Source organism: Aythya marila, assembly GCF_965140915.1.
Source record: "Aythya marila genome assembly, chromosome: 5".
NCBI lineage: Eukaryota > Metazoa > Chordata > Aves > Anseriformes > Anatidae > Aythya > Aythya marila.
In genome coordinates, this window is record NC_139046.1 from 43,680,797 (window position 1) to 43,697,860 (window position 17,064).

The 17,064-nt window shown below is 36.2% G+C and overlaps 1 protein-coding gene across 3 annotated transcripts in view; it reads right to left on the reverse strand.

The window, feature by feature from the left end:
• Positions 1–17,064, reverse strand: part of STRN3 (striatin 3) — a 59,983-nt gene that overhangs the window by 38,842 nt on the left and 4,077 nt on the right. For all 3 annotated transcript variants that reach the window (XM_082761578.1, XM_082761577.1, XM_082761579.1), the window contains exon 2: positions 1,070–1,173. In XM_082761578.1, coding sequence (XP_082617704.1) covers positions 1,070–1,173 — 104 coding nt within the window. The remainder of the gene's footprint in view (positions 1–1,069; positions 1,174–17,064) is intronic.

The window sequence follows — 17,064 nt, forward strand, 5'->3', positions numbered from 1 at the left end:
GTTATTTCTATGCTATAGTTAGTTATTTATAGTACTAATTCACAATGTAGAATATATTAAGGCATACTCTCAGACAACTGACTTCAAATTTCGTAGTAAATACAGCTAGGCCTCACCTAGACATTTTTTAGTTTATACTGGCAAGAATATTCTCCACAAACCAAATACACAAAAGCTGACAATTTTGTTGCCTGACCCTTAAGAAGTTTACACCATTGGATTCTGGTACTTCTTAAGAACAAGATAAAATGAGATTTAAGAATCAAGTTCACTACTGAAAGTATAGGAACATGCATGACAAGATTGTCTGCTTAGTACAAAATGAAGAACTAATTTTGGCCAACTAAGCAGTTAGCCAACAGGAGAGTTTGTAGTTCTGAAGGACATTACCCTGGGTGGACTGAATGGAGTATTTAATTACATTAGTGCTACAGAAAACATACTGAAACTAGAAATTCTAGCATTTACCACATGATATATCAGTACTTTGATATTAAGTCAAAGTGATTTATTGATATTATCAGTACTAAATTCCAAAGGATTCTTTTCTGCCACAAAATATGGCTTTCATCATGCAACGCATACAAAACAGTTGTAAAGAACACAGAGACAGATATTTTTAATATTTTATAGTTCAATACCACTGGAGAATAGGTAAAGGCATAGTAATAAGGTGTAAGCATTTTAGGAAGAACTACTCTTACTTGGTTCGGTCTTACTTAGCATGCAATTGTTCTTTAACTCGGAAAAAGAGAATCGGTTCAATTTGAACTTGCTGGGATTAAGATACAAGAACAAACAACTTTAAAATGTGGGGAATTTCTTATAGCAGCGACTAAACTTCATCAGGAAAAAAAGAGAGACAAGAACGGTACTAGGCAATTCACTTTCAAGAGTATTTTTCAATAATTATCAAAAACCCTTAATGTAAAGGCAACCAACCATAAATACAGTGTACATAAAGTAACTATCCTTATTAGATGATTCTACAGTTTAAATAAAGTGAAGGAACCCCTCCTAGTCTGCAAAGTCTTCCAGGTCAGATAAAAACTTAAACGTGTGTACTTACCTTTCTTGTTTTAATGCATATTCTAACATTTTTATTCTTCTCACTAAATCTTTCTTCAGATTTTCTTGACCCTTTCTTTCCCCTTGTAAAAATGCTATCCGAGCCTGAAAATACAAAAAAAAAGAAAAAGGATAACTTATTTTATTTCATTTTGTTACCAAAACAAAACGAAGCAATCAAGTCTGGCTTGGAAGAATGGTCAAAAACATTTTTATTTTACTTTCAATGAGTCACTTTAGTTAGTCATTTCTATTTCATTAGTATCTCATTAGTATTTCTTCCCAAGAGATTCAATGTTGATTATTAATGCACAAGTATTGCTTTTTTACATTGAAATACAGTGTATTACATAGTATAGTAACTGCAGAAGAAGGCACAAACAAGAACCATTTGAAAACATTTTAATAAATGTACACATTTTTGTTGTTACTGCACTGTTAGCATCTTTTATTTTATACATTTTCTTCTGAATGCAAAGCCCTATTAAAATAGACATAGAACATACTTTTAAGCCTTTTATTTTTTAATGATAATATATAATATATATTAAACACTTCAAGAAATATAACAAATGGATATAAGAATTAAAATACAGAATTTGCAAATCAGTTCTACAGAAAGCAACTCTTCTACAAATTCAAATTCTAGTGGCTACTGAACACAGCTGAAAGTCAGAATATCATGACAGAATTGTTTTTACTATGTCATTCTATATGGAGCAGAATATATTTGAATATTTCTTGGTGTTTGTTTGTTTGTTTTTTCAAGCAAATTAACTTCCTGAAGTACAAAGAAACAATGAAGCTTCAACTTGTCTGCTAACCTAGCAGACAAGATTATACCCAGTAAAATAAACTAGCTATCTCGACCAGTGCAGAAAGTCTAGCAGAGAGCTTTAAACTAGCTGAAAAAAAAAAATAAAAGGTAGTTTGTTGAGAGAAAAAAATAATCTCACTATAAAGTGAAAGAGCTTATGCTTTGCCTTTTTGGAATTCAAAACTCTAAGGAAGACCAGAAAATTTGCAATTTGAATACAAAACCAAAGAGTGAATGATATTACTAGACTGGCTATCCTTATGGGAAACCACATACTCATTTGTCCTTGTCATGACTTCCAACTGACTAAAATCATTGGGTAGCTAACTTGAAACGAGATTCAATAGTGTATTTGCTTGGAAGAAAAGAGACAACAAAAATAGAATTAAGAAGAGTAAAGAAGCAACAACATTGTGCTGCAGAGGTTAAGATCAATGACGCAATTTCATTATTATTTAAGACCTAAGAGATTTTTTTAAAGGGAGTGGCTGTACCTTTCACTGCTCTCAGTGGTTAGAGACTGTGACAGTCTAACCGAGATTACAGCATTCCTGCATTGCTCCTGTGATATCACAGTAGAAAGTTTCACACATCAGTGCAGTCCTGATTTTAGCCCCTATTGCCTTTTACTTAATGGTAAACCCAATTAAAATATGTTTCTTCACCTTGCACTAGCTTATAAGTTAACCAATTAAAATTTGAAAGCCTAGTGAGAACGATGCGGTTATGAGTGAGTTACAAGTTTTGTTGTGAGAACACCCTTGACTAAATACTGCTGCTTTGCAAGAAAAAGTAAAGCACCCGACAACACTGCAAGGTAATGGAGAATTAAAAATAAATGCAGACTTTATAATGACTCCTGCACAGATATTTTAAGAGAGAAGTTGGTTTAAGAGAGAAGTTGGAGAAAGATCAAGAATCAGCTATTTTAAATAGCAGTCTCCCACTGGAAAGGCACGAAGGAGCTGAGCAAACCCAACAACTATACAAAATTATGTTATTTAGATTTTAAAAGCAGTGCAAAAACTGACTAATCCAACAGAAAGTTAATTGTACATAATTAGCATTTTCTTCAGAAGGCCATTTACAACCCCTAGTACCTGAGGCAGCAAATGGCCAAACAATTCCGCAAGCCCAACCTGTTATCCTAATTTCCATTAGTCAATGATAACAAAAGCTTGTAAGTAAACAATACCCTTATACATAAATACAGAAGTCCACAAAGTGGTTATAAAAGCAATTTTATAAGGCTAGTATGTTACTTGCATATATGCTCACCACCATACTTCAAACATTAGGAAATTACTGCATACACAGACTCTTGATGAAAAAAACAGGAATAAGTACTTCAATTATCATTTAACTACAGCCACAAATGCTTTTAAGCTCTTTAACTCTAATGTAGTATTCAACTCCTTCCAAAATTCAGGTCTTCTGTAAGTGATGGTCTTCAACCCTTCCCTCAGTCATCTGTCTTTGCCTAGCATCCTGAGCATCCTGTTGGAACTATTTGACAGATCTTAGCTTAGCTGCCAGCTGCAACTGTCGGACTTTACTTCATCCTCAGTTTGCAGACCACAGAGATGAAAATAAATTAACCACGACCACACACAGAGAGAGGCATAAGCCTCCAAAATGGTCACAGCCAAACTACTTCCTTCTTCTGGAAGCACTTCTGGATACTTGGCCACAAAGAATTGAGTCTTTGTACTTATCAGATAAAACCAGCCTTATAAAAGGCTTGAAAAAATCCTTAATATACAATAACATTTGTAGCAGTCTTCACAGGGTCCGAAAGGTTGAGCAGAAAGGCTGGCAAAGGAATGCTCTCCATAATCTTCGTCATTTTTGTCAGCATTGGCAGACGTCTTTTGGCACCACTTCCTATTGTTTATACACACATGTAGCTGGCCTAGGGACTCACCCCCCTTGTGACTGTCACATGGCTTAAACCTAATTGAAGCTATCTCTGCAGAAGTTAATAGTTAGATGTTTAGAAATAGAGGAAATGAATTTAGGCTTTAGGAAGATTGTTAGACATGGAGACCTTCAATATGAAACCAAGGGTAGGATTTACTGCAGGTTTGCTGTAGGTGTTGTAATAATTAACTTGTTTCCTCAGGTCTTCAATTGAGGAATGAGGGTTGTCAAAGCTATTACTAGACATTTTGCATGACGTTGAGCCCCAAGAATTAACATACAATTTCCCAACCCTGATTTCTTTGAGAAGCAGTAAATCTCAGGTTCAATAAAAAAAAAAAAAAAGAAGATGCAGTAAACAGACCCATCTCCCTCAGTTGTTGTTCTAATTTTAAGTTCCATACAAACACTGAAAAAATGCTCTCTACATAATACAGCTTTCTCAATCTTTAGACATTCCTTTCTTTTGAGAGGAATTTGATACAATTTATAGCCATTCTGGTGATTAAGGATTGACTGGCACTAACATTGGAAAGTAAAAACAGGACAGGACAATTTGATACTCCTCTTCCCTCCCTGCCTGCCAGTTACAAGAGGATTCTTTACATTGCCTTTAACCAATTTGTAAGCCCTCAGGCCGATAGTAAGAGGATCAATCCTCCTCCTGCTTGTATTTCTGTTCCCTCGACTGTGCTGACACTGCCGCTTTTGCTGCCATACATTAAGCCTAACGAGGAAATCATTCTATTTATTTTTTACTCAGTTCTGAATTACATCAGTTTCCTGATCCTACTCTGAACAGCCATGGGAGTACTTAGGCTAGCACAAGGGATGCAAACAGGATACCAAAGTACGGTCTCAGATGAGCCTAAACTGACCACAAAAATCATAACTTGCATGTCCAGGTCACAAAAACCACAAAGAGGGGAGAGACAAGGCAACAGAGAAGACGAGTACGGTCTCTCCTAAATTACAAATCCAATCAAAATGGATTTTAAGAAGTGTATTAGCAAAATCATTTCTCAAGGGGGAAAAAAACATTATTTTACAGAACATGTATAAAACAATAGTTCCGTATGCAAAAACATAGCTTTCACATGGCTTTAAAAAAATCCAGTTTCGTTTAGTTACGTATGATTGTTATGTGTGTTAGACTCCACTCCCCCCAATAGGAGTGTGCTTCAAATCCTTTCATTGTAAACAAGCTCAGAAGCCTCTTCCTTCAGGGCAGACTCTCCCTGTTCTACCAGACTGCTCATTTTCGTATTTATGGTATTTTCCCATCTCTCTGATACCTGCTATTTTTCTACAAAAATAAGGGACACTTGATAGCTCTGTGTTCCCTCTACACTTTGGCCCCTCAGCTGTAAATAAGAGTACTACCACATGAATTCGCTGCATTTTATTATTAAAGTGAATTCAGAGAGTACTTAGAAACAGAGTGGCAGATATTTTGTATTTGTGCAAGGATGCATGAAATAAAGCCTAATACTAGGCAAGGCAAAATACAAGGCTAAAAAGAAATACGGAGCAACTACTTGAATGGTATGGATCCCATGGAAAAGCACTGGCTGAGGTTAAATAACTACAGGACCTACATGTAAATATGGAAGGAGACAAGCTAGAATTCTAGCATCTAATATTAGAGACTTGGTAAACTTAGTTCTATTTTAACAGAATGCTGCATTTTGGACAAACCTGTACTAGATTTTACAGATGGAAGGGTATTCATTTTTTCAAGCAATAAACAGACAACAGTCTTTCAACAAATAAACTCCAAGATCTCAAACAGGAATACTGAAATTTTCCTTAACTATGTACGAATGAATCACTCATTTCACTGACAATCCACATCCCATGCTCCACATCCCTTACACTGTTTGATCCAAGTATACCAGAACATTTAGTTTGCCAGAGAACTTCCACATAACTTCAACTTATTCAAAAATCAGTATTTCACATCGAAGTTGACCATTGAAAAATTTGAAGAAATATTTTCTGGGAGTAAAGTGAAGATCTTGCTTTGTTTCATTTTTAAAGAAATGTGAATGGTTTTAAAACTGCTCTACATTTTACACAGCACTGCCCATAATAGCAGCGCTCATTAAAAATCCTTTTTGTTGCTCCAAACACACAGAAAAGCCTGACTTAAGGACAACTGTTTATCTTGATTAAACATATTTCTCATAGCCATTGAGAACAAGGGAGAGAAGTTATTATATTGTTTTGGGCAGGTAAAATTGCATATGCAACCTAAGGGTAATTTAATAATACATATATAGGGTTTCACAGTCTTACGGTATTAATAAATCCTGATGTACAGCACTTGAAATATCCATCTAAGAACTCAAACCTATTAAGATGTATCATGGAGAAAAAGAGGCAAGTAATCTGCATTAATTGGTAAAGCATGACTTTATGAAGAATTTATCTTGTGCTGTTGGAATAGTAACGCTTTTCTATATAATTCAGGCAACCAAACTCTAGTGGATTCACCAATCCAGGAACACACCTGGTAAGTAGGTATACTTACTTTCTAGATCAATTGTAAACACTTAACTCTCTAGAAGAGAAGAAAAAGATTGTTTTGAAAATAAATCAACTGCATGTAAAGCAACGCCACCCGCAACGCAATGCTCACATTTTTCTAAAGCCCATTCAGAGTTCCAGAAGGAAGGAAGGAAAGGCCTGCAATATTTCTGAAAGAAACATAATACACTGAAGCAGCTTGAATATACATACCAGCGCGCACATCAATGCGTGCTTATCCTATTAGGGCATGTCACAAGGCTAAGAACAATAGTAAGATTATTTTTATTTTTTTTAGTATTTTGTTTGAATCATATAATTACACACAAAAAATTAATCTTCATTCTTAGATGTTTATTACACTGAAGATAAAGCAGAATGGTTTTGGAAAAATAAAATATACCAGTGAGGTGGAAGGCTTGACTAATAGCAGCAATATAAAAGCTGACACACCTGTACAGCTATTGCTGTTCTAGTTCTCATTCACAAAAAGCAAAGGGAACATGAGAGAACAGCCTCCACCCTCAATTTTCAACAAAGACAGTTTGAAACATCACTGCATTAAGAACATGTAAACCCTGATGCATTAAGAAGAGCTTCTGTATACCCATATGGACCTGATGATATCTTTGTATTTTAATTAATCCTTAAACTATCTTGAAGAACAAATGGACTTTAAAGAAAGACCTTCACTACTTTAAATAAAAATTAAATAAATTCCATTTCAAATCAGACTTGATTTTGCAAATTAAAGACTCTAGTAAGATTCTTACTCTAAGGAACTGTGCAGTAAGGCAGGTGCCGGTGTTTATAGCAGGATCATACATGTTTCAAAGACATTTGAAACGTTTAAAGTTTCTGTAGAATAAAAAGGAATTGGAAAACGATTTTCTGGGGAACCTTGTCAATAATGAGTTACATATGAGGTCAGTAACTACTGTACCTACAGTAGTAATGATATGGAGATGTTTCCTAAAGGTTCCCTTTTTTATAGACCTTTTTCATTTCAGCTGATGTTCATTTCTTGATCTTCAACTGATACTTTCCTCAGACCTATCTGATCACTTTCCGATCATTTCTCAAAAGCAAATACTAACCATCAGAAAAGTGACATCCTTGAGCAACTTTCCCACAAGAGTGCCAGATTAAAAAAAAAAACAAAACGAACAAATACAGCTGATCCCAAAGAGGAATCTGTTTAGTTAATGATAATTGACAGATACAAGGGAATCTGCTCATCTGCAAGTCCCCTTTTGCCTTGCAATGGGTATAGCTGAAACCAGGATTGCAAAATCCTATCCTTCCCTGAATATATCCTTCCTAGTTTTTGCTACCACTATGTTATCTCAGATCATTTAAAGTCAAAAGCTTGCCTTTTTTTATTTTCTCCCCTACGGGACAGGTTACCATGAAGTTCCAACAGCTTCTTTGAACACCTTCCAGAAAATTTAGCTTTCCATTTCTAACCCTATTGTTAAAATTTTTGCAGATCTTCAGTATTTTTCCCACCTAGTACCACTGCTTCTTCTCTAGTTTACCCAATTCATGTATCGGTCAATTGATCAAATTTAGGAGTAGTAAATTTTATTTTGTCCCACCATATGTATGACATCGTTTGCCTCTTCAAGTTTCCTCCTTTTCTATTTTGTGGTCAAACTTTTAAGTGGCAGCTTAAAACACAGCTTAAGCGTACCTCCATTCTGTCACTGTTCCTTACTTGAGATGATTCATGCAATCATTTTTCTTGTTCAAGGATTCTTTTTATGGCCACTCTCCTAATCAATTTGATATTTAGGAATAGCAGAATAACATAAAAAAAAAAAAAAAAGTTGATTAAGTCCCAAGAACAGTCAAAAACCTCTAAAATTATAGATACAAACTGTTACACACAGCATTCTCCTGAAAGACTAAAATGTAACACTGTTCCACCTGAAAGACAGGTGGCCCAGAGAAAGATGCAGTGGGAAAGCAGGCAGCATGTGCATCTAGATGCACAGAAACGCTGGGAGATAAGGGGAAGAGGAGAGCACAGATAACTAAGTAACACACTATGTAGCAGCCGCACCATGCATGAAACTAACACAACACACCAAGACTCAATGATCAAATCAATTTCAGGAAAAAATAAAGTTAACCTGGTTATCATCAACATAACATAACATACCGAACTACTAAAATGCTCCATGCCAAGGTGTCTGAACACGTCCCCACACACCAGCTCTCCTTCTCCCCACACACCTGAGAACTTCGCAGGCACTGCACTTGAACATCTTAACTCCTGTGCTACCAAATTCGCACTTTGCTTTGTACTTGACATGCAAACCATCAAGAACATCAGCAATCCAGGCAGACCCAAGATTCCGTATTCTTTTTTTAGCTGAAAGGTATCAACAGCCATAATTTATTATTTCTTTAATCCATTGACAATCAACGGGAACGCCTGCAGGCCCAAAACTGCCTAACCAGACAACACACTCAGAAAAGCCAAAAAAATCCCTCATTTCTACCTGCAAGTTGTTCTATCTCCACCAGTATCAAAAGTTTCACTGAGAAAACACCACCTTTCCATTCAAACATCAGATGTCATCAGTCAGACAACTAAATAGCTAACAGAAACGTAAGCAGCACTGGTATTTCTTACTGCTCACACAGCTCCTCCTCCAAGAAGGGTCCATATATCACCCTTGTAACTGCATGCTATTAGCAAGTACAATGAGCTCTTAAACATGTTTGAACAGAAACCCCAAGACTCCGAGGCAGTCATGTTTCTAATAAGAGTTACAGAAAGCTCAAGAAACAAATCAAACTCATATACATAAACTAAGCTCTTTTTGCAATTAGGTCTGTTGGAAAACATAAGCATCCTTCCTCTAGTATGTACCGCCTGAAGATCAAGTCATGTAAAATAAAACCCCACATCTATTTTCATAACTGACTTGCTTCTGGACTTTAATTCATTTCACATCAGCATTCCCAACAAATACGGATGTTAGTGCTCATACGACTTCTACAGACAAAAGTTAATAAAGAATATTAAATAGTTCTACATATCAACATATAGTCACTTTCAATAGACTAAAGAGAAGTGCAAGAACCTCAGTTACATATATTGATAGATTAAAATCAAGTCCATCAATGTCAAAAGTTAAACACAAAATACTTCCTATATTAGTCTCTAGTCAGCATCTTCACTAAACCAACCAGCAGTTCTCTGCCACCATATTTGTAATAGCACAAAAATCAGAGTTGGCTTTCGTCAACACCCAAATGCTCTCTCTGCTTTGATATCCCAGTAAAGAAAGTATTTTGAAGACATTTGGCCTCACCAAAGATGTCAGTTTATTCACAAAATGTTCTATGCAAAGTAATGCTAAAATAATCCCTATTTTCTCACTCCAGTTTTTCAAGTAATTTTCTGCCCAGACATAAAAGCTGATTCTTATAAATGCGTGTACATTAGGTGTGCATACACACATACATAAATATACAAGATTTAAAAGCAACCCCATACCATATACCCATACCACAATAATGAGAGTTTCAAAATAAACTACTGAACATGCCTGCATCTTCTCTATAAGGCACCGAGAAACAGATCCAAGGGTGCTAATGACAGGTCCACAACTTAACAAACACCCTTTGATTTTTCCAGCTTACAGCACGAACTGGTGGCAAAACACATACTCAAGCACAAAGCAACCAGAGCACCTGTAAGAGAACTTCTTCATCCAAGGTCAGAAGTGTTTTGCAAATGGCAGTCTTAGTATCTCTACTGGAAAGGTTCTTGTACATTTTCTTCTGTTTTTGACTTTCTTCTTCACATTTCTAATTTTTCAGAACCAGCTGTTAGCTACCAAGAGGTAGGTTCCACCATCCTCCAACAACCAACCAAATTTCTAAGCTATTGTACTTTGTTACAGGTTCTCCACACTGAGATCATGTTTCTACTTTAGTTAATAGAAAGTCAACTGTATTTCTTAGCAGAAATGAGCCATTAGAGTACATATAGCACTAGCTTCCTTTTCATTTAAGACAGCCATTTAATACTGTGCACATATAAGATTTTACAGAAAAGCTGTGCAGTCAACCAAAAATACATGTATAAATTCTCTCTTCCTGGAGGAAAATAATCTTTGGGCTTCCCTGACCAGAAAACTGGAGTGGGGGCACCTAGAAAAGGGCGTTCTCAAACCAAAATTGATGCAAATGTTATCAATTTTAAAAGATGAGAAGATCAATCAAAGCATTTTGACATTTAGATAGACCATACTTCAGTCAGTTACCTTTGCACCAAAGCAAAGGTTTGTCTCAAGTTTTTGTTTTTAAACAGAAAGAAATGCCATAGTTCTCTTGGTAGCTTATTCCAAGGGTCCAGGTCTTCATTTAAGTACTACGACCTAAGTTTGTGTTCTTTCCATCAAAATTAAAACCACTAGATCAAATGACAGAGTAAAACATAGCTTACTTTATGAATTCATTTATCCTACTTCTGTGACTACATAAAGTACTCATTTTTCACTTCACAGAAATTTCAGCTTGTTTCCTGATTATTCCCAAGGCTGCTCTACAAGAAAAAAGGGCAGCTACCTTTACACATAAGCCTGTAGACACTGCTCAGTGAGATAATTTTTATTTATTTATTTTTTTTAAGGTGGAGTGCCAGTCTATTGTGTCACACTCCTTAATCCAAACTGCTTTCTATTTCAAAATTCAAAAGTATCTGAAAAAGCATTCTAAAAGCCAGGGAGGCACTTAGCGAGGCTTGCTTTCAGATTTATATTTGGTCAACCACCAAGACTGAACTCTAAATGGATCATTCCGAGATGTTACTTCTAGCCCTCGATTTTTTTTGGCCAAATTTTTAGCATTCCTTTCAAAATTACTACTAAAGAATGGGCCATTATATTGCAGCGTTGACCTTGCCAGTTCTGCACAGATCACAAGACAAAAATCACTTCCCAATTTCTATATTTACAGCTCCCATTTTTAAAAGCACAAATTATTCAGGGGTTTACTGACTTTCTTTTACTAGAAAAACTCAGAGGTCCTGGAGGAAAGCAGCTACGTGATTATTTAAGCAAAACTTCATCCTGTCCCTATCACTCGCATTTTCCACATTTTCTACATTTCTACTAAACGCATGCGCCCTACAAGCACCATCTTAAGAAGAAAAGTTACACACCTCTGACCATTTGTATCTAAAAAGATTCCTGTAAATTCATTTAAACTGCTGGACATTCTGGGCATATACGTAAGCCAGTTATAAAGCTTTCTTTCCAGCAGATACCACCACAACCAGTAAGACTAATTACACACTGATGGTAACATCAAAACACAACATTTGATAAGATTAAAAATATCCTTACTGTCAACATCATTATTCTGGTGCATTATTAAAATGAAGTTACATTGTTTAATTACTCTGCTAGTAATTAAATGCAATATTTAGAGCCTCATTAGACACCTACTACTAATAGACCTAAGAATATTAAGCTCTCTATCATAACTTGTAGTTGTAGCACAAGAGCACAGAGATCAAAACAAAGTTGTACGCTTTGTAGCGTGGCAGGTGCTTACAGTCACTGGAGTGGAAAGGGAAGGACAAATGCCAGCACGGCAAATATTCTCAAGAACGTGCACTTCCTTTTCCAAAGCCAGGAACATCTATTTTTTATTTAGGAATACATAAGGGGGAAGTATAACCTGCAGCATATTGAACTCAAACAAGCTAAAGGGACCCGTTTTAGTGATGAACACTCGTGCCAGTGTTCATCAACCGCAGGTCAGTAACATACGTTCCCAAGGAACAGACAGAAAAAGGAAACAAAACGCTCAGCTGTCAGAGCTAGAACACGAGAAGCCCTCTCTATGCACACAAAGGAACACAATACCACAGAGCTTGAAGAGCTCAGCATCATTAAGTCGGCAGCCATGTTGGCATCACCAAATTGATAATCAAGTTAATGGAAACAGAAGTTAGGTAACAAAAGAGAGGAAGAGTTGAAATGCTTATATATAGTACATATAAAGTATAGCGTAAGGCATTTTAGGAGAGGCCTCACAAAGTTGATGAGGAATGGGTATTTTGCACCTCATAAACGTTAATCTAGCCTCATGGCACAGAGCAGTGCCAACAGTCTCTAGTTTACACCACTTATCAGCGCGGTACCGCAGCCAGCAGTCCTGCCTTCTGCCAATTCCACTGTACAAAGCTCGCTAAAGCCACAGAACAGAATGAGTCTTACAGAACTTGCAGACGTGTTTACACGCTCTCCTTGCATACTTCCAGAAGTTCTGTTTGTCTAATCAGGATCTTTGTCTTTTCCTCTCCAGGGTACCCAAGGTTTCTGTTCTGGCATCCTGGGGTTTGGTCACTACAACTTCATTCACCCAGGACCCCAAAACAAACCAAAACACATACCAACAAACACCCGTATCCTTGAAGCAAGCAAGCAATTTCAGTTTCACAACTCCAAGTGCCAAGTGTTTGAATGAGTCAAATCCATTTCCCGTTACTACTTATTCTCTACTTTTTCATAGTGTGTTATCTGAAATACAAGCAAACATACTCTAGCTACCTCGTGCTAACCTCAATAGCAAGCAAAATAAGATATGGTAGCATTCCTCTGGGAATACTTTAGAGATAAAAATTATTTCACAGAGGAACAAACCACAACTTGGAGTTACATAGTAGAACCAAGCATTCTCCAGCATATTACACTGCCCACTACTGTAAAGCCAGTTTCTGTTGTTTTTATTATTATTATTATTTTATTTTTATTTTTTATTTTAAAACGTTGTTACATGATCATCAACCTCAAATTTGATAGCAGTTAAGTATCAACCATGTTCTGGGAGAAGACAAGCCAAGGTAAGGGAGTGAGAGAAACTTTACTGCAAGTGATCCATTAAAAGAAAGGGAGCTAATGAGGAAGTTGCTCAGACATCTGGAATTTCTCAAGCTCATTCTCTATTTCAGGATCATTTCGATCAGTATTCAGAGAAACTAAGTATTTCAGAACACACAGCCAACGCATGCACATGTAACACTAACATATGCGTAAGCATGTACAATCCCTTCAAAAAAGCCAAGAACACACTCCATCCCCCAGTAACATGAAATGGAATTCAACCCAGAAAAAATATTTTCATCTTTTGTTCCTAACAACAGATTATTGCTAATCAGCTGTTTTTATTAAAAACACTATAGTGATAAAAAAAATCCTACAGACTGCTTGAACTCACACTGGAGATTCAGGAGTGGTCCTGAAGAACAGCCAACTTCTTAATTAGCTCTTATACCTGTTGGAGTTACGCAGATGAAGCAGAAGGTATCATTAAACTGTATATCCTGCTGAGCCATTCCTTAGGATAATTCAAGAACAACTGAAGTGCCAAAATCCAACTCTCAGATACACAAACAAAGCTGTTACAGGTCACACATTTGTCCTGAAGATTTGTTAAATCAGTGGAGGATCCAACTTCCCTAGCCATTCTCTTTGTCAATTAGGAAGGAGATCGTTACCACCTTCTCCCAACTTCTTAAATGACAACAGGATGAAAACACGCGCCTCTATCTCAACCCTTATTTTCAGTGTGGAAGAAATTATTATAACACCAGATACTTCATTAAAAATCCTCAAAGTAAGGTTTCTCAGAGAGCCATTAAATACACATAGGAGCGATGGCAAAAACTAAGAAATAAAATACTGCACTCCCCCAGGAAGTGTTACATGCCTTATCTAAAATAAAGCTGTGTCAAAAAAGAAAAACGTCACCAAAGTAACTGTTAATTAAACAACAGTTCTGTTCTCTGCTTCTGATAGTGATTTTATTCCAAATAATTATTTATGAAAGAGTAATCATGACACGGTAAAATAATTTTGAACCCTAGTGTGGACAGGAGGAGTGTTGCAGGAAAAACCCTACACAACTGCTATCCTGATCAGTGTCTTCATGTACATAAAGCCCATAGCCATCCACACATCATTTCTTATTCCATCTCTACATGGCTGCACAGGTAGCTCAGTGTCCTGCACTCTTTCGCTGTGTTTTGCCTGTAGGATATCACATGAAAATTATATAGAAAAGTTAAAGATGTAAATCAACTCAAAAAAAAAAAAAAAAAAAAAGAATATTGGAAGAATTAGGCAATTGGAAGAATTAGTGAAAACCCTTTTTATGAGGAACACGCTAATCCTTTAAAGCTACAAATGGTATCTAAAATTTATAATTAATAAAACGTATTATTAATAATGTACCTACATTGGCAGGAGAAAATACGAACTCCTACTTAGCTCAAAACAGTTTGAGGAACCTCCTTACATCAAATTTGTCTAGGTATCTTTTATGGGAAACTCAGCTATATAGCAGCTGCCTTCCGATTAAAAACTGCATCTTCCCTGTGTACATTACCCACACAGGCTTTGAGCCTTCAGTAAAAGCAGGCACCTGAAGTTCTTCCAGAGGCTATCTGCCTCTAACTCATTTCACTAAAAAGCTTCTGAAAAGCCACGGTTAGGAAACCCTCAGATAAATCTAATTTCCCTCTATCCAAAATACACAGAACTCTCAATTCAGTGCTTTAAACCGCAAAAAGGGCAAATGCCACACAATATGCAGCTGTTTTCATCATTAGCTTAGAGAATGACTAATGACAGAAGTTTCTTGTTTTAACTTGATCTATGCTATTTTATACTGAAAAAAAAAAAGTTTCATTATAAAGCAAAGATATTAAGCACTCCCATACTTGATCGTGCATATAAACAACACTTATTCACATAGAGGTACTTCAGCACTCCTGCTACAGCACATACCTCCATGGCCTGCATGAACAGAAGTCAGACATTTTAGCTGCATATATTATTTGCATAGCTCATGGCATTTACAAGCATTCCCAAGAAAGAATGTTCATCAATTTTTTGCAACTTATTTCACTGTATTTTCAGTTAGTGCTGTTTAACTACTAAAACAATCCTGTAAAAAAAAAAAAAAAAAAAAAAGTTTAATTTATATTCAGAATAAGTACTGAGGTACACCTGTAAGACGCAGTGAAATAGCGGTTTATCAATTATTCATCTTTTCCAACAGCAACCCTCTCGACTGCAACCGATAGCTGCTGTATGCAGTTAGAACGCACCAAGCGTTTCGCTACTGTGGCATCTGCCTTTCCTACCTGCAACCCTACCACGTTCCATCACAATCAATGTCCCCACTATTAATCAGAGCTTGTTATTTAAGCAAAAGGCTACTGAAACTGCACTGCAGGTATATTTTATAAAACAATAACATCAAAGCTATCAGTGCTACTTTAGAGGTCAAAAGAATATAAACATGGCTACATCAGGTCAGACCAACAGCCCACCAACCACAGCATACCACTTTTAACTGTGGCCAAAAAGGCAGCTCCATGGGAATTAGTATAAAAACAGAAGAATAAACATCAGAAAATGCTGCCCAATCTCCAACTTGTAACTCAAAAGCATCCTGAACCAGAGGTACTATCTTTGAACTTAAACACCCCCAAGGATTTTTATTCTATGAATTTATCCAAACACTTTTTGACCCAAGAATATTTTAACAGCTATAGTATCCCTGCATAAAATTCCACTAATTCCAAAAATTTTCATTTTGTATCATACTTCCTAGATGTTAGCTAAGACTCAATGAATCTTTCTTCATGTTAAGAAAATAATGAAGATTCTGCAACCATCATAACTTCTTCCACTTCCAATCTATCATCATAAAAAATGTGCCTTCCAAAAGCAAGACGATGTCTATGCTATCTGAAGAATTATTCTGTCAATTTAAGGAGCAAAGTATTCCCTACATTCCCATGCCACTGCTCAAACCTGCAACAAAGCAAAACCAGACACATGCAACCAAATATTTCAGCAATTTATTATCACTACACTTCCTAAATGTTTTGAAAAAATGTTGAAACGTGGCATGCACACTGAACAGTCTCATCTAGTTCATGATATTTACACATTTGCATATGTTTGCACATCTACAATCACAGGTAAAGTGCCTAATTTAGATAGTCAACTCAAGCGTGAAAGTTGCCCAGAAAAACACAGCTTTTATTGAAAGGAATGTCCTATTGGAATGTAATTATGGAATATTTATCAGGTTCTCAAAGATCATAAAACTCCTTTAATGAGCTGCTCCCCACTTCTTGGAGGAGGAGGGGGAGATACAGAAAGAAAAAGGCAGGCGTGCAAGGAAAATCTTTTTCTCCCAACCCATGTAAAGTATGTAAAATGGTAAATAAAGTGTTCTATTATGTGTTCACTAAACAGCTGAGGAAAAAAGCATCTGTAAAATTAGATAAACTAGGAACTATCACGAATGCTGTCACTTTATATAATGGAAAACATATTACCAAACATATTAGTCTTCACGCACATTTAGGTTAGAAGGATGCATGCTCAGCATACTGAAGTTGTACACACATTGTTGTGAGTACTCAAGTTTCTTAATTATTCTTCCCGATTTTAAAACATTTGGAACTAACACCTACTGTTAAGTTTCTCTCAACACATTACCATGTGATTTTGAAGTATCAGGTAGTACTCAACATCCTGTTTATCCAGTTCAGAAGATATGAAGAAATTTCATATTTCATCAACAATTGAGACCTTCATTCTGACTGACCAGATCAGCCCATATGCCCCACAAAAAAAGTAGAGTCCTACTGGTCTTCTTAGATATCTGAAAAGTTGCAAGAT